Raw genomic sequence first — 23305 nt, forward strand, 5'->3', positions numbered from 1 at the left:
AGCAGCAGCACTGTCCAGTTTTTAAAGGGAATTTGACTTGAGTGACAGCTTCTCAGGTTTTGTTCCCTGCCAAAACCCACCAGTCTGATAAGAGAAAATGGCATCAAGTTAACAATTGGAAACACAAGGGTCTGACAGACTGAATTGCAAGGGTGGAGGTGGGAGCTGGGCACTTCCATGGGCAGAGGGGTAATGCTGCTCAGAACTGAGCCTTCTTTCTTTCCTCACCTGCCTGAACCATGCCAGCCCCTTACCATTGGAAAGGGGAGGTTTCTTTCCAAAGTGCATCTCACACCTGCTGGGTCCTGGGTGTGAGCCAGGGCAGAGGGACAAACGTGTGCTGACAAATCACACAAGAAGGCAATCTCCCAGGGTCAGCTTGTTGGGACCCCATGAGTGTAAATATCCTTGTTTCCCAGCCTGTGCAGCCAAAGAAGAAGTCTGGAATGTGTAGGATCGAGTTCTCAAGGTTGTTTATTTTTCCTCATCTACAACATTCTTTCTCTGACCTGCTGAGGTCCATCCAGAAAGGAGGCCATGGCATTCTGCCTGTCCCTTTGGGCAGAGTTTACATTTTCTATCAAAAATTACATACAGTCTGTTTACAATAACGTGCCAGTACCTATCATCTATATTAGACAGTGTGTCTCTACCTTAAATCTGTAGAAAAGTGTCACCATCACACCAAGACATGGAGGACAAGAGGAAGGGGAAGAAGGTCAGGACACACCCAAATTCCTCCATCTTGACCCCCTGAAGTACATTCTAAAAACCCCAAAATTCTCCTTTTTCACCCTTTGTTAATCCAAATATCACACTACTCAAACCCTTGTGGCTTGTAATTCTTCATACAGAGGTGGCAGCTTTTTCCACATGCTAAAATCAAAGCCACAGATGTTTCTGAACTTCGTACCAAGGTCTCCAAGCCCCCTGCCAGGGTCTGGAGACAGCCAGGATGGCCAGAGGGATGTCCTGGACTCCAACTGCAATCAACCTGGGGACTTCATCAAGGGCCCCGAACAACTGGGCTGCACTCAGGGGAGGATGGCATTAGGTTGGATAACAGCACAGCTGACCATTTCTCTACCAAAAAGGAAAGTTCTGGCAGCACCACGAGATTGCTCTTCCTTTAATATTAATTTCTCTGCAAGTTACTGCTCTAAGAGATTGTAAAATGGCATTTTCATAGTGCAGCTTCAGTTAACTGCCTCCCTAAAGCCCACTGTCATTATTAATTCATTAACATTAAGTAACATTTATTAATTAATGTTTCTAAAGTGTTTACCAAAGCATATTAGACCTAGTGGCCATTCATTTAATATAATGAACAGACATGGGATCTGATTTTAACTTTTTCTTTTTCAGTGCCACAATGAAAACAGTAATTTCTAAAAGGTAGAAAATAAAGCCTTTATTCTTTACTGGATTAATATCTTTTCCCATTGATGAATGCTTTTATTGCTAACAGCAGAAATCTTGGAACTGTCTTTTCTTCCTGCTTTACAAAACTTGGTATGACAAAAATATTTTTTGTGATAAGCAGCCTAATAAGAGTCTCCTGAAGAAGAGATCATCTAAGAGATCCATAATACATCTAGGTATTATTGTCTCAGGAACAAACAGCTCACTTGATTCAGTGTATGTACACAAGTACTCTCTTTCATTATTCCCAGATTATCTATTCTTCTGTAAAGAAAGAAAACCTTCACAACAGCACATGAAAGAACTGCCACCCTGTTCAATAATTTCCTTTATTCTGACTGCAGTAGAAACAAGCAGGTGCTCATAAAACCTCCCTTATGCTGGTCAGACAGCAAGGGAGACTCTTGATCACTGCAGGTAACACATAGATGGATAGGCTGGGGCCTGAGACTTAATGCTTGGCCCCAGAGTTTTCATCAGAATATAACACCAAAATATTACTAACAAACAAGTCTACCCATATTATTGCATTATTCAGCAGCAGCATTTGTTCCAGCCACCTTCTAGAGCAACGACTGAGTGAAGTTTGGGTGTCTGATACCAATTTATTAGCATTATTAACAGGCTACTAGGACTAAGCAAATTAATTTATGAGTCAGAGCCTTCCCTACAAACATATAGAGCAAAATGCTCATCAATACACATAGCTTTAAAATAGTTACTTTTGTTATTTTTTTCTTTCTTTCCCCCAAACATAAGATCTGTTTTGGATGCATATTTACTCTTTCTGGCCAAGAAAAGAGCCATATCTCCCTCGAACAGAGTGAACTTGGCAGAATGCTTTGCCTGTGTCCTTCTCCCCTATATTTAGGGCCTCATAAATGGTTTTAAACAGCTGATTGCTATAATTCCAAAATGGTTTCACAGAATGCTGGGTTGGCATCATTACAAAATGAAAATAAGCCTGGTATTTGCATTTCCTCAACAGTAACATCCACTGCATCGCTTACACATTTTATACTATATGTTTTTGAGATATGGATGCTAATATGTAAGTTTTGACAATTAAGGAAAATAGGATGAAAGTGTTAACGCAACTGACCAGTGATTAGCAAATCTTAGCTGTTGCACTTTTGATTTATTGATGTTAAGAACTTATAATAAATTCATATTCCTAAACCAAAGGGGAAAAAAATCAAGCAAAATAAATCTGAACTATTTAGCCCATACCTCTTATGTTCTCTAGTTACAAGAGCTCCACTACCTTAGATAAAAGCTTCCATTTGAAGTCAAAAAGAGATTACTGTCATAACATAATTTAAGTGATCACATTTTCCAAGTTTTCACTAAGATATATAGTGAATACTCTCTTAGTGAATTATATAGTGAATACTATATATCTCCAACTCCATATTCCACTTTTGTAGTCTTGTTGTAGAAAAAGTTCAGTGAACTATTCCAGTATTACTATAAATAAATTTGGAGGGGTACCAATTAAACTCATAAAAATATTTAAAAAGCAAAATTTTGAAGAATTTCTTGCTGTTAAAGAACATTATGTAAATAGGTAAAAACAAAGGAAAAGGAGTATAAATTACAATCTCCATACATAATTAAAACAGAATTTTAATTTTCCAATTCCAGAACACTGAAATAATGTGATATAAAAGTTTAAATGGAGCTTTCTTTAAAATTTGAACTGGAAGGAGAAGAAAGGAGTTTGAGCAACCACTGAGAGCAACTAAAATATGCATATCTGTAGCTTCCTCTTGCTTATGTACCTATGGTACATCCTTTTATGTCCCAAAAGGATTTGATTTCACAAAGCAATGTTTTCCTGAGTGATCTATTTTGGGATGTTCTCTGCAACTTTCAAACAGCCTTATAGGACAAATTCTTATGAAATCAAGTAGCCATTGTGATTCCTAACAAGGTCTGTTTTTTACACCACTAATTTATTTCACACAAGGTAAGGTATTTTACCTTTAACTACATACCCAACCAGTAATTTCACAGAGTACCTGTATAACTCAAGTATTTAGGCTGTGGATGTGTCAATTTTGATAGAGTAGAAGCCAAAAAGCTCCTGTGCTGTTCCCATTGCAAAGCCAGTATCTGTGCCTCTGGTTTTGCAGCACGCCTGTCTTCTGGAAAGGAGTTCCTGAGCTTTGGGAGAAGTAACACAAGTTATTGCTGTAAATGTCACTGCTAACCTGCCTAGAATATTCCTTACAGCAGGCAAGAGATAAGATCAGTTCTGCAACACCTTTTTGAAGATAACACAGATAAAATAAGCAACAGGAAATCATCCTCCTATTCTTATGGAACTTGAGAGAAAAGAAAAATCAGGCTCAGCTGCACAGGGCCAGGAATCCTTCAGAGAAGGTTTCCAGAGCACACTCCTCATCTGTATGCCTCCTCTGAAGACATACTGTAACCTTTTTTTGTCCTAAACAATTAGAGCTGAACCTTTTGCTTGCAGAATGGGAATTAACTACCATGTTTACTACTAATATGTGTCCAGTTGCATACAAATGGTTACAAACACAAAGGGTCAGACTGAGCACGGCCCTGTCCCACCAAGAGAAGAGCATTGGGTCCTTGCCAAATGAAGGTGGAAACCCTGCAGCTCTCCTTGCTGCTGTACTGGATGGAATGGGTGCTGCCACAGCCTAAGGAGAGCAGTAGTACAAATAATACTTCAAAAAACAAAGTCAGAAATCAATACAGAAAAGGGACTTGGCCACTGAATATTGGTTTTCCTCATAACCCCACATTGAGAAAGATAAGGAACAATAACTGGAATACATATGACTTCTTTGTGGAGGTGTTATAGAATTATTCAATGATTTTTGTGTAATGACCTGCTGAATACAGAAGTATTTGTTATATGAAAAAAGCACCCTCATTTCCTCCCATCCTTCACTCCTGAAAAAATTTTGTTCAAGGAAATCCTATAAACATCAAGAAGCAGCTTTTTTTGCAGTAGGGGCAGAAGAAGAGATTTAGACCTAGGTTTGGTTTGTTGGGTTGTTGGTTTTGGTTTTTTTTTTTCCTTTCTCCCTTGTAAGGTGAATGCACTTATGAAAGGATAAAGTGCAACCACAAGAATATCTGAAGACCACAGTGAGGAAGTCTGTGGCTGCTTACATTCCTTTAAAACTATCTGCGTATATCCTCTTCATGTTTTTTATCATTACTCTTTATGTGGAAGTCCAGCACACAATAGCTCATTTGCTTAAACCACTAATGTGAAATAGATTCTGACTAAATAGCAAATAGATTTACTTTAGGACTACACTTATCCCCATCACTCTTTTGGCCCTTCACCTATTGTCTTCTCATTAAGAGATAAAATATAAAACAAAATATTTTTCATCTCCGGAATGCAGCATATGTTCATAATAAAAAAAAAGATCATATTGTAGCCAGTCCATTCACATAAAAGGAGCATCTTATAACCCTTTGATTGCAGTTTTTTATGTGTCAGCCCCTGCCCATTAAATGCACCTGTCTACACTGTCATAAATAAGGCTCATAAAAAGACATTTCACAGGAATATCATTGCTGAAATTTATGATTGAAAACAGGTCGCTACTATACTATATTCTATTTAGCATTATAAAGGCCATCTACATCTCAGAGCTGGTAATTGGCAGTAATTATCTACCTTATTAACTGCTATTATATGGGAAAAAAACCCAGAAAATTTAGATTTCTTCATGCATTGAACTTCATGTCATATGAAAACTAAGGCTGACATTCTTTATGTCTTTATGGATGAAGGAGGACCACTGGATCACAATAAAGAAAAAAACTAAATTCAACTTCTACATCCTGCACAGCCTCACCCATTCCAGCCATTGTAATTCAGTAGACATGTGTATCTACATTTTTAGCACTGTTTTGTGTCACTCAAAAAGCTTAAATCTTTTTCTCTCAGAGGGTTTGGATTACAGTCATTGCTTATTTATATGTGTCTCTGGAAGGAACAGTAGTTTTCTCTCACATTTCTGATGAGGTAAAAGCCAGGAAATTCTAGTTATTTTTTCCTTACTTATATGTACCAGTTCTTATACTAGTAGCTTTGAATAGAAGGATGCAGGATCTGTAAAATGTGCTAAATTAATTTACGTGAGGCAACTCATTTCACTAAAATAATAAGCAAAACAAACACCCGAGAGTTCATGTTTTCTATTTTGTTTATGCAAATAAATCTCATCACAAAATCAAGTCTAAATTAAGAACATGTAATTTAGTTTAGATACAAATACACTTAGAATGAGAAAAATTTACATAACAGTACAGCATTTAGAGAGATCTCTTACAGGAGAATTACATTAATATCCCTAAGCTACTTGAAAGAGTGACAGAATATATCAAAATGCAAACATATCTCAAATTGAGCAGACTTCCATCTGTACTACAGACTTTTTGCACCACAGCATTTCCAAGTGGGCATGCTACCATGTGTGACTTTAAAGGAAAAATTGAAAATGAAAAGTAAAGAGGACTCTTCAAAACCCCTTCCCCACAGCTGGATCACATACAAAAGCAAGCTTCCAATAATGTGACAGATACAAAAATGCTTTGACAAGCTTGGTCATAAAAGGAAAACAAGGACATACATATTGTTCATCAATTTGTTTTTGTAGGAGAAGGAAAGAGATCCTTAAAGAAAAGATAATTGTAATTTCACTGTTATTTACTGCATTCATTGTCCAATGAATGGAAAACAGGATGTTTGCTTTTGTACAGTTTGTAGAGTCACATAGTATTTCTGCAACTGAGAATTTTCTCTATAACACACGTATTTGTTAGTCCAACCAAACTCTACTGAAGTCAAGAGAGAGGCTATGGTGCTTTGAATGTTTTTGGGTTTTTTTCCGTATTTAAACATGTAACTTCAAACAGCAAGTGCTGGTATCAGGTTTAAACCTAAAATGAACCCTTTTGTCAGTATTATAGCCTGTTCCCTGTTATACAAACTCATGGGTGACAGAAGAGACCAGATATCACAACCTGGACTGCTGAAAGATTGCATTTATTTATCTTTACCTCTAAGTACTTTCTGGAGTAAGCTAAATTTGCTTAAACTTCACATTTTCTTAAAATTTTCATTGCCATTATTAGAATGAAAGATGAAAGTTTGATTTTTTCAATTTGAGATTTAAGCGTATCAATTAAGCCTTCAATCCAAATGACTACCAGACAAGTAAAAATTATTCCAGCTGCAATACAAGCAAACTCAACAGTTCTGGTTTGTACTAAATCTTGGGGAGTCAGGCAATGGCTGTACCACTTTTTTAAGGCCAGAGGACTCAACACACCTTGTCAGCTGAAGTGGCTATTTCACGTCCAAACCATGACCCTCAAAAATCAACTTACACTGAGTACTGGCTGCAGATACGATACCTGCAGTAAAAAATTTGCCTCAAAATGAAGTTCTGGTAATGCTGAAAGTAGAAATGTGTGCTCTCAAGAGCACTGCTCTGATTTATGAAAAGCTGTTGCTCCCGTAACAGATTCTCTCCATAAACACTCATGCCACACATCTTATCTATAGGAAACTTTTGCCTGTAAAAGATCAGAATTAATTTTAGAAAGGGCCCACTTTCTGTCTTAGCAACTCACATTTCGTGACAATTTTTTGGGAAAGGACAGGTTGCTATCCAGTCTCCAACAGAAGAAAAATGGGGGGAAAAAAGCAAAGAAAGTTTGCTTTTAGTGCTTCTTTTCTTGCTTTGTTTACCAATGTCTGTAAATTACATTATTTCCTGAATGTTTAGAAGAAACGTTCTGTTGCTGGGATCAGGTGATGGAATGAGAGCAGAGCTGATCAGCAAGAACAACACAGTCCCAGCCATTCTAGTGCCCAGTTTGCCCAGTTCAAAGGGATGGGAGCTGTGGCAAGACCAACTATCTTTTCTCTGTGCATCTCGATCATCACAATGAAAATTAGGGAACATTTACTCTGTCTAGTTCAAATATAATCTCTGGCTATTATCCCAGTATCACCTACATCTGTTAAAATTCTCCTCACAAGCCTATGGATTTCAGGCTATTGTTTTTGTAGCTTCAAGGTAACAGACCACTGCAAACTTGTAATTCACACAGACCCTGCCAGCAGAGCCAGCTGGAAACTGGTTTGGCTTTAGCAAGAACTGCTTGGGGAGCCACAGTTACACTGTTAATGCCTCAAACTATCCACACTCTTGTAGACAGAAGAAACCCACAAATAACACATAAAGAAATGGAAATAAATGTATCTATCAGATCTGGGGGGAAAAATCAAATACTATCAAGGAAGTTCAGCAATTGAAATTGTTTTTAAATGCAGTTATTATGCATGAACACTGATAGAACTGAGTTCTTCTGAACTTCAATTTGCATTAAAAATATGTAATTTAAAATTTGTAATTTTCATTTTTTCTTGACAATTGCTTAACTGAAACTTGTTTTCTTTTTCCTAGGGTATGAGAATGGAAATGTCATGAGTGTTACTATGAGTAAAATAAATGGATGAAAGCATTGCATTCCTCTGTCTTCTCAGGTTCTGAATCATTATCAGGAACCCACACTAATTGCATTTCATTGTACCTGATAGCTTTTATATTATACATTTTCTGGTTGGGTTAAAAAAAAACCCACACAGAATTAACTGAACAAAGCAAATGTCTTTGAATACAATGAAATTCCAAAAATTTAGATAAGGACTTAGTAAGAAATTAGTAAGAATTTTCTTAAGAAGAAATGGAAACAGAGAGAAGTTAATTGAGACCCTTCAAATGATCCCAGAAAACTGGGGATACAACTTCACACCTGATTGTAAAGGCAAGATGCAGAAACTGCCAAGGGCAATATGGAATAGTGACAGAGCACTTTAGCATTCTGGGTTCAAGTCCAAACTCTCAGGAAATATCCAGTAAAACACAAATGATCTGTTTCTGAAACACAACAGGCTGAGCTTCAAACATTATCAGAAGTCATCAGGAAAAAAAAAAAAGGAAAATAATTACATAGTTACTAGACAAAACAATCTACAATCCCCAAGTTTCTTTCTCAGTTGTGATAAATCAATCCACAATTAAAAATAATGAAATGGTTTCTCAAATGATCTGGAAGAAGCCTGGCAACACTATCAAGCACCTGAAAGGTTCTATCTGTCAACAGCAATGTTACAATTACCTACAAAAGGAAATACATCAGTGCTTAAGGAGAGCACCTGCTATGGGTTTAAGCTTATTTCCTCCTGCTGTCAGGGTATTAAAAGATCTTTCATCCTATTTTGCAGCCTTTGTAAGTGTATCTATCTTCCTTTAGTGATCAGGTGTTGATATTCTGGACTGCTTCTCTTAGCCTGATTCACCTGGCTTTAACAGATGCACTGGAGACATAAGGATGCAGTGATGCTGGCATTTCATGTTGGCCTAAATACACAGACTCCTTTTATTTCCAGCTTTGATATTGACACCAAAGCAGAAATTCTTGCTATATAAGCAAAATATTTACACTCAATCCAACTGATTGAGTTGGATTGAGTGTAAATACTTATTCATGCAAGGGGTGTGTGCCACACTTAAGGACCTTCAGAAGAAAACACAGAAAATAAAGAAATGAGACCTACAGAATATTTTCTACCTTACAAACAAACAGGGGAAATATCAAAACAGCTGTCAGTAAAAAAAGCTTCACCACTAATGCTACTTCTAAAGACTTATGTTTAATCATAAGCAGTTCATGAAAAGAGACTAAGCAAGCCAGAGGAGCAACATATGTAACTGAATATTTAGTGCTTCGATATTCTTTTAGAAAGCATGCCATTTTAGATTGCTACAAATCCAGACTAAAAATATCCTGCTGCATGAGATATTTCAAGTATATTAAACATAGTTTGAAAAAAAAATAGCTTCTCCAAGCATAAGAATCCAATGAATATATATAAATGAAGTCACTAAAGTCACTGACTCTTAGAAGTTCTAAAACCCTCCAGCACTTCCTTTGGTGTGTGCAGGCAAAAAAAGAAAACAGAATGTGTATTTTATGTTTATGCATTCGTGTGTGTGTGTCTGTGTCTGTGTGTGTGTGTGTAAACACATCCTGCAATAAAAAATATATGAAGTTCAACTTCAGCCTTGGAATGCAGAAAGGTCTGCAAGTACCAATCAGCAATGCTTTGCTCCATACATCTTCTAGAAGGCTGCTCGTTTTTATCTAGATAATTCAGTGCAAGGATTAAGTTTTTCTTTGTATAATTCTTAATATTCCAAAGAAATTTACAGGGCATTTATTTCTCCATGCAATATAAGCTAAATTACCTACCTTTCTTCCTGCTAAAAGCACGATTCATGTTGAAAAAATCTACCCAGTCAATGATGCTTCTGGGTTTGGTGTTTTCCTCCCCACTTTAACCTGCAGAACAACACACATAAGAAAACAGAAAATTCCATTATTATAGTTGAAGTTCTATTTATTTTCATATAAAAGACACTGCAAATGACCTTAAGAATTCTGAAATAATGCTGAGAAGGTGAGGAAGAAATTTCAGCATTGAGAAGATCTATGTTCAAATCACCCAGTGGTGCTTCATACAGAAAGACATTTTAAGTTTCCTTTAAACTGTTCTCCCAGAGATTTCAGAGGCACAGAGCAGGTGGCATTATACATATACATGAAGACAAATAGCACACACAAATAGGTTGGAAAGAAAGCTTTAAAGTGAATGCTGACTACAAGAGTCCATAAAAACACTCAGTTCACATTTGCACTGCCCTGTTTTGTGTCATTTAGCCTGTCAGATTATTTCAAGCTAGGCTTTCATCTTCACATGGGCTTGACACTAGGGAAAAAAAATAAAAATTGCAATACATAGACTCTACTTCACTCAGGGACTTAATACTGATAAAATTGCCTTCTATAAGTGCTGCCACATCCTTGCTCCATTTTCCTCAGATTGTACAGTAATGTTTGTTTTTTATTCCCTTAAAAATATAGATCCACTCAAATTCTTATTTGATTTTTGATTCACAGTACTATTTTTGAATTTTATTATTTACCAATCTAAAAAAAAATCAAAAAATCCACTACATCCAAAGCTATTGAACACCATCCCATTCTGCACTACAGAGCTTTTACTTTTACAAATACATGTAAAGATATTTCCATTACTACTTTCCATTCTGTTCTGATCTTCCGAGCAAAAGTTTCACCAGTTTACTTTTTATCACAAAAAGTTTCTCTTTCTCTGCTCTCCAAGCAATCCAGTCAAAGCGAAAGAAAAAAAGGGGATGGTAAGAAAAGAAAATAAAAGAACTTTGCTATCAGATGATTTTTTTAATCAACTAGAACAGTACTTTTGCATAGAATAAAAACAAAACTTAGCCCAGTATTTCAAATGTCAGCATTAAGATGACAAATTCATTTAAGACACTTTATGCAACTCATGAATGCTTCTTGCAGTGCTTACCCCTCTTCTTCAATTAAGTTCAATACCAATTAAAGCAATTATAAACAAATTTCCATGTAAATATTTTATTTTTTCAGATTGGAACAAATGGGAGATTACAGCTAGGATAAAAAAAATAAAAAACAAACCAAAATAACAAAACCTCAGTTTTAGTTTTTGCTAATCACTGATGCAGCAGGACTTCTCACACAGTCCTGTGAGAATCAAGGAGCAATCTCTGCTTACTTAAACTCACAGCACCCTGGACATAAAACCAACCATTTGTTCCTTAAAGCACAGGTACCAGATCACTGTTTTACAGATTTTACTGAATATTTAAGGTATGGCATGACACAACAAGCACAGGCATGAGTTACCCAGCAGTTCCCATGCCATGATTTCAGTGCAAAGCCCAGACTGCATTTGGTGCCCAGCAGTTCAAACAGCAGGGCTGGGAAGCCTCACCCACCCCCACCATCCCCTGCCCCCACTGTCATTAGCACCACACAAAACTGGGGGTTCACAGGGGGCAGTGAAACCAAAACACACCCATGAAGCCTCTCAAGTCATAGGAATGGTTTCACAGCATCCCTGGAAAGGGCAATGGCGTTACTGGGGGAATTCCAGCACACATCAGGTCCCCAAAAGCTGAGGATGCACGAGCAGCTCTCCTGGCAGGGCAGGCACAGTGTGGGGCTTTCACCAGTGTGAGTGAGGACAATCAACTCCGTTGGCACAGAGTAGTAAAGAAGAATATTAGAATTTCAGCTTTTTAAGCATCTACAAGTGTGTTTGGCTTAGAGGTTTAACACAGGAACCCTATTAGATATGCTTAGGATGTGCAAGCAGTAGCACAACTTTGCTCAGGAAGGTCACCCTTGTGAATTACCACAGTCAGTTCTGAGTCAAAAAACTTCCTTTCCCCTCTAAGATACCTCTGGCAGTTGTCTTGCACAGCACTAGACCAAACACTTTAGTTCTCCTCCATGATGGGATGATAACATGTCCTTTTTTGGAATGCCTTTTTTTTGGTGTGTTCCTGTCTCATCCAAGAGACTGCTAAGGAACATATTTGAGATGGTTACTGCATAGAGCATCTTCTAATTAGAAACTCTGCAGTCACATCACAGGGCAGCTGGCTGGTCACATTTCTAGAGCTCACCATTCAAGTATTTTGTTTAAAACACAGTGTAACTAAGTGTATGATTCTTCCCCATGAGCGAGGACGCATTACCATTGAAGTAACCTATGTTAATAAAAGCCAGAATTTATTGAATACTTAGCTAAAAATAGCCAGTATTTCCAAAACTATGTTCATAATATCAGTTCCAACAAAACATCAGTAGAACATAACACAGATGTGGTTTAGCACCAAACAATATCAAACCAATCAGTGTACTTCTACTTCACACAGAAAATGTTATTAAATTGGGGAACAGAATTAGCTACATGTAACTGCATTTTGCAATTCCCTCAAACTCTGATATGAACAACATCATCAATCTCTGAGCTGCTGAAAAAGCAGATGATTAAATGCTCCATAAAATTTTGCTATTAACAAAAGACCAAGGCAAACACCACCAGGTTCATTTCAATCTCCTCAGTGGGGCTTGGGGCACAAGGGTGGTTATCAGACTGTCATACACAGCACTGGGAAGCTTTCAATCAGAAAAGCAAAGTTCTGTTCAGACATATCCTGCAATATCTTTGTCCACAATATTTCAATGACAAAGACTAAAACTCTTAAGAGCAAGGTAGACAGGTTTTTTGGCAGAAAACAACTGAGTTTCGGACAAATCTCAGCACACCAAACCACTGGAACAGACCAGTCTGTTAAAAGCCTGTAAAGAGCTAAAAGGAAGGCAAGTCAGAGAATCCCATTCTGGTGCAGGGAGCCCTGTGGACAAGGGAAGAGTCCTGCCCATAAAGCACTTGACTTGCAAGGGTAAAGCAGTTGTAACAATCAGGGCATTAGGGAATAGAAATGTGGACCAAGCCATTCCATTACTCATCACTCAGGAAGACACACCTATGTAAAGAATGTTTCTCCACCTTACTCCAAAGGGCTTTCTTCAGCTTTGTCCAGAAACCAAACTCTCCTGGGAAATGGAGAACCTGCACAGGATTCCACAAAGCAGTTAACTGAAAAATTGTGAAGACTTCTGGCAGGTACAAACTAGGGAAAATCTGGGTGATATCAGGTTATTTTCTTCAGGACTGAGATAAAAGAAGCAAAAAGAAAAAAAAAAAAAGAGAAAAGGCTTAGAAAAGAATTTTCCAACTAAAATATTCGAATGAGAGACAAAAACCCTGAACAGCAGACATGATACCCACAGTCTGAGCACTGACACAGCCATAAGTCCTGGGCAAGTGAGGGTTTAAGCTGTGATATCAAACTTTAGGCAGTCCCAGAGAAAGCAAACACCATCTCCTTTTTTCTTCACTGTCATTAACCCCTTGGTTTTTACCAACGGGGGATCTGGTCATAACAAGGAGGAAACTGCAGAAGGGCGAGGGGAAACAAGTGGCCTTGGTGTTGGCAGGTTTTTGGACAGGGGAGTGCAAGGGTGGCAAGATTTGAAGCTGAGATTACTGAGTAATTATGTTTTACCACTGACAGTCACGTTGGTGGCTGTCTCCTCTGCCTTATGCAGCAAAGGCAGTGAGCAATGGAGTGGCAGAGTTCCAGCTGCCAGCACAAGGGCTGCAGCCCTCCCTGCCTGCTGAAACAACACAACAACTTCCACACAGGCGCCTTCACACGCCGGCGGGATCCTTCAGAAGGCTGGGGTTTGATGTGTTTTCTAAATTTAGAGCTGTCTCAGACAAGCCAAGAGAACACACTTAGAAAGGGAAAAAAACAAGTCATTAATGTAACTCATCTCCTTTGTCTCTTATTTCCTCTTAGAAATATTCCTGAGGACTTATCTGGGGTTTTCTCCCCAGTCAGTCCCTTTAAATGGCATGGGCTATAACAGTTTCCTGGTCTTAGTCTTTGATTTTATGCCTCTTTTTCATTCCACAAATAATTACAATAAAACCTCCCTAAAAAGTCCAACTTGCACCCATCCACTCCCTATAATAAAAAATAGAATCCAATCTTGTCCCTTCCCTTGCACACACATAGAGTTTCCCTGCAAAGGCAAATTTAGCTTCAGAAGATATGAAGATTCAGACTCTTCCCCCTCTCAGATCCCAGCCTTTAAAGCACACTGGGTAACATTCCCTAAAGAATGAAGCACAAAATGTCTTCAAGTCTGTTTTGAAAGGGCTGCAGCACACAGGAATGTGTGATTCATTGACTTGAAATGAAACTTAGGCTTATAAAGTTATTTCTGAAGGAAAGATGAGAAACTGGAATATAGTAGCAGCTTTGTAAGTACTTTTCTGATTTAAACCAAAACTCCATGAAAATACTTCCCTAATACAACATGGGGCATAACAGAGAAAAAAATTATGATATTACAAGACTGCATTGAGTTATACACAACCCCAAGTAAACATCTTAACATCAGGAGACACTTTCCCTTCCTTTTGTATGACGGTAACTAAAACACTAACTTGCCACAACCCTTTTTCCTCTAAAACAGTAAAATCATGACAAAATGACACATCAATGAACATATTTTGCTGCAGACCTAAACTTGCACTGTCATGCTAGGACAGCAGCAAGCACGTTCAATCATTCCTATGAAAACACATATGCCCTTTATATTTATAAACAATAACAGAACAGTCTGTAGGTCTGTAAACCACAAGAGCATTTAAATAGGATTTAGCCCTAAAAAAAATTGCAGGAAAAATAACTTAAAACCTGCATGGCTCTACAGGTTTCGCCAAAATTGAAAATCTTTCTGTCAGCTGAAGTTCTTAGCCTACATTTGTGCTTTACAATTCACAGAACCACAAAGGGAGCATAAAGGAAAACATTCAGTCACCAGAAAACTTTACTTTCAAGGTTTTATTCATCACCACATTTTCAAACACTCATTACCCAGAGCCAAGTGGCAGCCATAATTTCCTCCTGAAGGTAAATCTCCAGAAATAGAAAATTACTTGCAGTTTTTCAGCTTTGCAGAGGACGGGGCAGGGCAAACTGGAAGAGAGACGGTCTTCTATCTAAAATTCCCCTCTTCCCACTACCAAAGCAGGCACTGCTGTTGAGATGACAGAATTCCCAATGGGACAGAGCCCAAACAGCTCTGCTGGCCCTCGAGCCTGCAGCCAGGGCACCGTGTGAGTGAAGTGCCCAGAGGGTCACTGGGGCTCACCCGGTGCAAGTGAAGAGAAGACAGAAATCATCTGGGCAAACACCAAAACACCTGGAAGCCACAGCCCTAGAAAAGAGCTCACCTTCCAACGTACTGATTGTCCTTTTGTGAATGGAATGGCAGGAACACCCCGATCTGAAGGCTCAAGACCCTCCTGTAGTCTGACTGAGATCAGCCTGCTCTCCCCAAGCTCCTGAAACCACCAGGAAGGCACAAGAGGCACACAAGCTCTATATTTTTCTTCTCCCCTCTCAAGCAGTACAAGTCTAGTACTGCTGTGCAAGTGGTTTCCAGCCCACAGCTTTACCTGAAGTCTTTCAGACTACAGGTAAAGCATTTCTCATACAGTAGATCTGCCAAAAAGTATTTGCAGATACCAAGGACAAGGAGACAGTAGTGTTTTGCTATAAATATCAATATCAAAGGGAGGCCAGGAAGCAGAAAATCTATGTGAAACTCAAGCATTTCATAGCAGTTTTCACAGAACCTTTCCAGGTGATTTTTTACTCTTCCATTTCCTAAAATAATCTGTTCCTTTCAATAGGAAAAAATGAAAATAATGATGAGTAAACAGGTGACAAGGGGATATCACTCAGACAGCTGACAGCAAAAACAATTCCTTAGGCAAGGTTATTGCTAACTTTTGTTTTACAGCAAGAAGAAATATCAATATCAATAAGTAAAACAAAAATAAACTTCAGTATTGAAATAGAACTACAAAGAAAGAGTGTTTAAAATTGTTGCAGGCACGAATAAATCCTCAGACAAGTTGATAATGGAATGACCTTTAAAAACCCCAGACTGATAGAAAATGTACTTGTTCCACAAAAATAGTTCTCTAGATGTCTTTTAAAGCATTAGGAACAATGTAATTTTAAAAAATATTGCACTTCTCAGCATATCTACTTGTAAACAATTTTTTTTATTATGCTTAAGTATGCTCATACATATTTGTGGATTACATGACTGATTGAACAAACTGAAGTTTATACTGTCCAAACAAAAAGTCATTGCAAACACAAGAGCATCCTCTTCTGCAGAAACCACTTCTATTTTGTATTATTTGGTTCATTATGACAAAATAACCATAACAAGATATGAGAGAGGTGCTTTCTTATTCCTCCAGTCTACAAGCACCAGTGAAGGATTTCAGTCTTGCCAGCCTAATTCTTACTCCATTGTAGAAGAACTTATAAATGTCAGATGCTCAGAGCCAGGAGAAAGGCTTTATGTTTGCTCTCTCCCAAAGAGCTCAGACACGTTCGTCTGCTCCCAAAAGACACACAGATGGCAAACATCTTGCAGACAAGAGTATTCTGTATTTCACATCCCATTAGCCATTTGATCAGCTAGATGCAGTCAGAACAAGAATTCTGCCTGTCCCACTACTTTCAGATGGATGATCGAGCACCTGGGGAGCTTTGGGAGTGTTCTGTTTTTAACAGCAACAGAGTTCATCACTGGGGTCTACCAGACAGGTAAACACAGAACACTTAAAAATAAACCAGGTCTGGTGGAAGGGATTAGTGGATTCCTGAGCTTTTGACACACAGAAGGAGTAATTTCTCAGAATTTCACACACAGTCCTTGCTTGAATGTATAAATACAGTCAAATAAAGGTATTTCCTGATACAGAGTATGGTTACTTCCATGCTGGCATCACTGTTTCTCCTCTAGAAGAGCTGATTGCTCTACAGCAATCTGGGGAACCTATTTATTTAGTTACTGGCAGATGATTTTTCAAACCCTCCTTTTTATTTTCTTTAAGGAGGAGGGAATATATTTGAAACTTTCAGGTCTCAAAACAGCAGCAAATTTTTGTTAACCTTCTGAATTTTTTCCAGTTGTGTTTACTGCATTCATTGCATTTTCATAATCACATTGTAAAAAGTGCTGCTGACAGAAAAGGCAGAGACCAAAAGACTCATTAGGTATTCTGAAGGTAAATCTCCAAACAAAGCACATCAATTTCAGAAATAGGTTTAGATCCACTTAGAGTAAAAACTCATCATATTTAGCAGATCTGTTATAGAGGCACAAGATTTTAACTAAAGACAATTTTTCTCTTCTACCAAAATATACTTGGCCAATCCTGAAAAGTGCATCAGACATACCATTGTGCACATATGCTCAACAGGTCCCAGAAGACCACTTCATGGCTTCCCTCAATGTGCATTAGCCTTAATTGAAGTTCAAAAGCTGATTACGGATGTTCCAAAGATTATTAAGATTAAATGAAAACCCCAGATGTCTGTTTAGACAAAAGCAACCAAAAAAATTCTGGGTAGGTACCAGGGAACAGCCTGCAAGAGAAGATGAGAAAAGAGGTGCCTTCATCTCTCCACACATGCTCCTCTATTTTCATTACTCCTGTACAGCACACCCTAGATATTTTCCTTGCTACAGTCCTCTCAACAGGCTCATTCCAATTTATTATAAATGCAAAATGAAAAATGTAATCACCTTTTCCTCAAGAGATCTGAACTATGACATTCCAAATGGTTTCCTAAGTCGCTGAAATCAGTTTGGGTTTTTTCTCCTAATTGTGAAAGCTTTTGGGCTTTTGTTTTTATTGGGGTATATATTTTAAAGTAAAATGTACAAAATTAGCAGGGATCATCCTCTTATGGAAATGAGGTATACAATATGTTATAATTATTTAAATCTAATTTATCTGTAGGACTTAAAGTCCATACTTTAACACTTTAATTTGGTGTCCCTTGTCCCACAGCTGGTCCTCAAAGGAGAACCAGAACCCTGAATAAGCTCTAAGCACACAGAGTGCTATGCAGGCTATATATGCTGGCTTTCTTTTCCTCTACAGTACAATTCCTACCAGCATTTAGCTACAAGGTTAAAGGTTAGATGATGAAAAAAATCACTATCATAAAAATTTCTAATAATTTAGTTTCTCATAATAAATTTATTACATACTTCTGAAACAATGACATTCACTTAACAAGAGTTTAAGTGCCATTCACTTCACAAAGACTTAAAATCTGTGATACTGAACACAATCCCTTACTATTAAAATCAATAGATTTCTCATTAATATTAATGCATTCAGATTCCTTGTTTCAACTGGTTAGCCTCAAGGACAGTATTAAGTTTTATTTATACAGATCAGATGGGCTTTATTAAGTGATTTCAACAGTTTTCAAAATTGAGAAAAGTTGGCAATATCCGCTTTCTCACTTGTACTAAATGAATCTCAGAGGGAGTATCTTGAAAACAAGATTATATTGGGTTTTAGACTACATCACATTATATTCCTTTAGCTTATCTGAATTCAGTCTGAAAAATCCAACCATTTTGGATAGCACAGATACGGAAGTGACACAGAAGCATAGGAACCAAAGTCATATTTATGACAAATTAGTCTCCTCACCTCTGTCTTTCAGATCTAGCATATATTCAAATAGTTCATTACAGTGTCTATTCAGGAGAAATATTCAGGTTTTGCACACTATTACAATCATTATCAATCTTATTTCAAGATTTTGGCAAGTGATCCATCCTAGAGTAATTTGGTGGAAAGTACTAAAATCCAGGCTAATACGTAAGAGTTTCTAAGCTAGCAAAGGCTAACTGTATCTTCTCTTACAGTTGAGACTAAGGAGAGCATGTAAGTTTTTTAAAAAAATGAGAGACCATCAGGTTTAGACTGAAACACTGATCACATCACACACAGGATAATGTGTATCATAATAATGATACTGGCTGCTGGAGTCTGGGACAGTTCCAGTCCCTGCTCCAATTAATATCCACGTAGCTGAAATGTCCTGCAAGTCACGTTCACAGTTTGTTCAGCTTCACATAGTTTAAAACCCTCAGTGAGGCAACATCAATATTTGGTAATGAAAGACTGCCTTGTCCCACCCTTCACAAGCTTATTAAACCACTACACAGCAACTCTGTCCCCAGGCAGGCACCAGTCTGGGCTGAACCTCCAGCACCAGAGGAAAGAAAGAAAGGGAGAACCATCCTATTGTGTTGGGAGTGTTGGGAGGTAAGTTAGGCACCTGCAAACATCACATTCTGTGGCAGAGTCCATAAATTAATGACTGGATGTAAAAGAAGAGGGATGTGAAAAGTTGGTACTAACACCTGCCATACTTTCAAAGTAAGAAATTTTTAAGTTACCCTCTTGGAAGGAGGAGTGGGAGCACAGGACAGAAAAGGGAAATAAAACCCAAAACACCACAAAACAATCAGAAAACACCAAACCTCAAAGTTTGGAAGTACAGTGTTTAAAAAAATGGAAATGGACCCTTGCCAGAGTTTCAAACTGAATAGCTTAAATACCTGTGCCAGGCATTTCATTTCCCTTTTTTTTTGTCTACAGCTCTGAGAGTCTGATCTATGGCTCTGGCTACAGTGATTAGATTTGCAAATAATAAAGCAAAACTATGATAGTTCTCTAATAAACTTAAGCTTCACTACCAATGTTTCAAGAACTCACTGTATGAATTCAGTGTATCTATGCTTTTTGAGCGAGATGCTCAAATCTGTTTGTGCAGGTGAAGACTGCAGGCTAGCTGAACTTCAACTCTGCTCATAGATCTTTAACATCTGTCCCTACCAGCTGGCACGAGGCACCTGAGCACCCAGAGCTGCCCAATTTCCTTGGGAAGCACAGCTCAGGGCTCACAGCTGCTCTCCTGCATGAACAGCACAGCCCCACCAGCACCACTGCCAGACAGACCCTTCTCCTACACAGTCAGCAACTCTCTGCTCAAGGAGCACAAAGTACACTCATGCAGCTCAGAAAATGCTTTTTTCAAAAGCCCAACCTAGGAATCAGCTGATGAAACAAAAGCAGCACCATCAACTTGAAACTTCAGCCTGAATCCCACACTTACACTAAACCACATGCTCATCTCTCCTACTCCTTTTCCCCAACAACATACTCTGGCATTGCTGATTTTATGAATCACAAGTAACTGTTCAGATTCCTTAAGGTACCTCCAGTACAATCACATGCAATACTACTGGTAGTCTCCAAAGAAAATTCAATTACTTGATGTTTTGGATTCATATACAAACACAATTTCACACTGTGTCAATACTGACTTTCCAAAAGCATCTAATGTTGTTATACAGTCAAAGAATGACAATTCAAGAGAGAAAGCTGTGCATTTCTACTGGTATTTACGTATTTCACAGTTAATTTCAAAATAGCTAGGACTACTGAAAAAAACTAAATTACCTAGCAAAAAAGCTAAATATGAAGTTACCATCCTTAACAATCTTGTTTTTACTGCAGTTGAAATTTTTTTGGTAAAAAAAAATGAGCACAATGATAATAATTGGGAAATGCAGAAACATATGAGGATTTCTTAAACTGGGAAGAGTCATTACAGGCCAGAGTTATAAATATCCTGCTCAAACACATCAAAATTTTAGCTATAGTTTTCCACACTTGTCCATTCTATTTTAATAGAAAATGTATGCAAGAAAGCTCAAGTAAAGTTCATTCTACTTTGGAAATTGATTTACTACATAGGCACATCCATAGATGTACACTCTCCTCTGTCTCCTGCATGTGGACAAAAAGGACTGCTACTGAATTCTTACATCTTGGACTCTGCTTTTAAAACAAAAATAAAGGAGGCAGCTAAAGAACAGCAGCATCAAGATCACCTGAGAAAAACCTTCTTTCTTAAAGAAAGAAACCTCAGTGTAAATACCAATGTAAACTGCAACACAAATTTCTATATATAAAGAAAAAAACATGAAGAAATATGGGGGGGGGGGGAGGGGGAGGAAAGAGATTAAAATAAAAGTGTAAACTGAAAGCAGAAAGCATTATTTAAGCCAGAGAAAATGACATGTGCAAAGACATGCCTTGATAAACTGAAAAGAAACTGAAGAGGGAGCAATGCTGGAAGCTGGGAGTACTGGAGCCATGAGGTTCTACATTGTATTTGTGGATGGAATTTCCCCATCTCTCTGCCAAACCTCTGCTCCTTTTACTTCACTTTGTTTATGACAGTGACATTCTATGCCTTCCTTGACAGAAATAGGTATTCCATCTTTCAAGTAGTCTTAGCTGACCATCCAAACTGAAATTAATCTGGCTGATATTGAGGGCAGCTCACATTCCCTGCTGTTGCTCTATGAACAGGGGATAGTTCGCTCATCCTGGACAAATGATACTCTTATTTTTCATCAAAGAAATTTAAAACCAAGAGCTTTTCCTCCAAATGCCTGAAATAAAAGGAAGAACAATTCACCATCATACCTTTAAATCAGCTCAACTATCTGCTTTAGGAAACAAGCATACATTAACTATTCCAATTTCTTCACCTATTTGTGGCTGTGAAACTTTGGATTAATTGTGGTTTTATTGCTATTTTATGATATTAAGTCACTATCTTGCCTGCTACTGAATTATTTTAAATATCAGCAAGATAAAGATCTTGCAGACTGGTCTGAATATGTGGTACAAGTAGAGGCCTACCCTGTTACAAAGCTTCCTGGCAAAAGGATGGCACCTTTGAAAGGCTAAGGCAAAAGGGAGGAAGCATGTGGAAAATCTAGTACAGGTTAGCTGGGTATCCTCTCTTAGGTTACTCTTCATGAGATACAAACACTTCTGCCCTGAATTCTCACCCACAGATCACCTTCAACTCTATCTCACAGCTCACATTGAATAGGGGGGTTTGGGGGTCTTTTTTGTACACAGCTATATTCAAGCACTCTGTACAAGGTTTCCAGCACTGAATATTCATTCACATGAAAGCAAATCTCTGCTTTGCTCAGGGTCATGAACAACCTCACTTGTGACATTTACATCTATTGATCTGCCTGTTTTGTGACTACTCCTTACAACATGCTGATCAAAATCAGAAATTAATATTTAATTGCATTAGAAGATCTGCGCTTTTCATCTCCAAGTCAAAACAATTTTGTTTTTAACTTATACAAAGAATTACTTCTCTGCATTGTGCTAATTTCAAATTGGCACATATCCAAGGCTCAAAAAGTCAGTGACGAAATCCTATAGAATTTCCTTGGTGAGAAATGGAAAGCTGCTGGCAGACACTGCTACCTCCCCTTGTAGAAAAAGTTAATTTTGAGAATTATCTTTATTCAATAGACTGCTAGCCAGAGATCTGTGCATCTCCATTAGCAAGAGTTAATCAGCTGAATTTCTGCTGTTGAAAAGATACCTACCCAGCAGCATCCAAATCTGAGCACCAAGGAGGATGGCGAGTGCAGTCCTAGGTGTATAAAAACAGTCTGGTGATATTGGCAAATAAAAAGTCAGTCTTATCATGTTATCAGTCAGGGGTATTTTTACAAGCAATGAGATCCACTTTCCAAAGCAAAGAAATAAAAATTATAGACTTGCCTTTATATATGTGACTAATTACCACTTTGATTCAAGGTTAAAATTCCATGTTTTATCTTGCACTTGTCAGTAAGCCATTATCTGTGCAAGATGGTTTATCTGATTAACAGAAATTCTCTAAACTGCAGTAAATCATTTCTGTAAGGTGAATAGCAATTGACTTACTAGAAAATCACCTGGCTTAGCTATCAGTTCTCAAATATTCATAGAGCTGTCATTATCACAGTATTTGACACCTGCTTTAAACACATGATAAAGGCTTGCCACCTTCATAGCTCATTTTCATTATATAGATAGGAGGGCAGAGACACAGAGACTGATGTCCAGGAGAAGACATTTCTGCCACCATTTAGCACTCAAGGATGAAACACTGGAGAGACCATATTTACCAGCATGAATAAAAATGCAGAATATCAGCTGCTGGGAAGCCAACAGCTGGAAACACACTCTATGTTTTGAGCGAACACCCACAAAGTAAAAAAATCAAGAAGTGTAGAAGAAAATTCAGAGGCGTGTTTTCATTTTTAACTCCTCAGCAGAAGGGAGGAATAAATGGAGTTTTAAGACTGGCAGTTTTAGATGAACACTTGCTCAGGCTTCTGTTGGAACGTTGTGTGACTGACGAGTCCAACACACAGTGCCTTAGTGAAGGAAAATTGCAAAAGCACTGAGCCATGGCAGGTGTTTAAAGGTGGCAGAGAACTCTTCAGAGATGCTGTAACAGAGCAGCCACCCCTGGGGCTGCCACCTCACCCCGAGCTGTGACACCACTGCCAGAGCTGCGGGAGCACTCTGCCACAAAGGCTTTTT

General features: G+C 38.1%; 1 protein-coding gene across 12 annotated transcripts in view; it reads right to left on the reverse strand.

The window, feature by feature from the left end:
* Positions 1–23305, reverse strand: part of GULP1 (GULP PTB domain containing engulfment adaptor 1) — a 144775-nt gene that overhangs the window by 65781 nt on the left and 55689 nt on the right. For all 12 annotated transcript variants that reach the window (XM_021540935.3, XM_021540934.3, XM_021540932.3 and 9 more), the window contains one exon: positions 9745–9834. In XM_021540935.3, the coding sequence (XP_021396610.1) occupies positions 9745–9772 (28 nt within the window). In that variant the 5' untranslated portion in view covers positions 9773–9834. The remainder of the gene's footprint in view (positions 1–9744; positions 9835–23305) is intronic.

Source organism: Lonchura striata, chromosome 7 (genome assembly GCF_050655825.1).
Source record: "Lonchura striata isolate lonStrDom1 chromosome 7, ASM5065582v1, whole genome shotgun sequence".
Classification (NCBI taxonomy): Eukaryota; Metazoa; Chordata; class Aves; order Passeriformes; family Estrildidae; genus Lonchura; species Lonchura striata.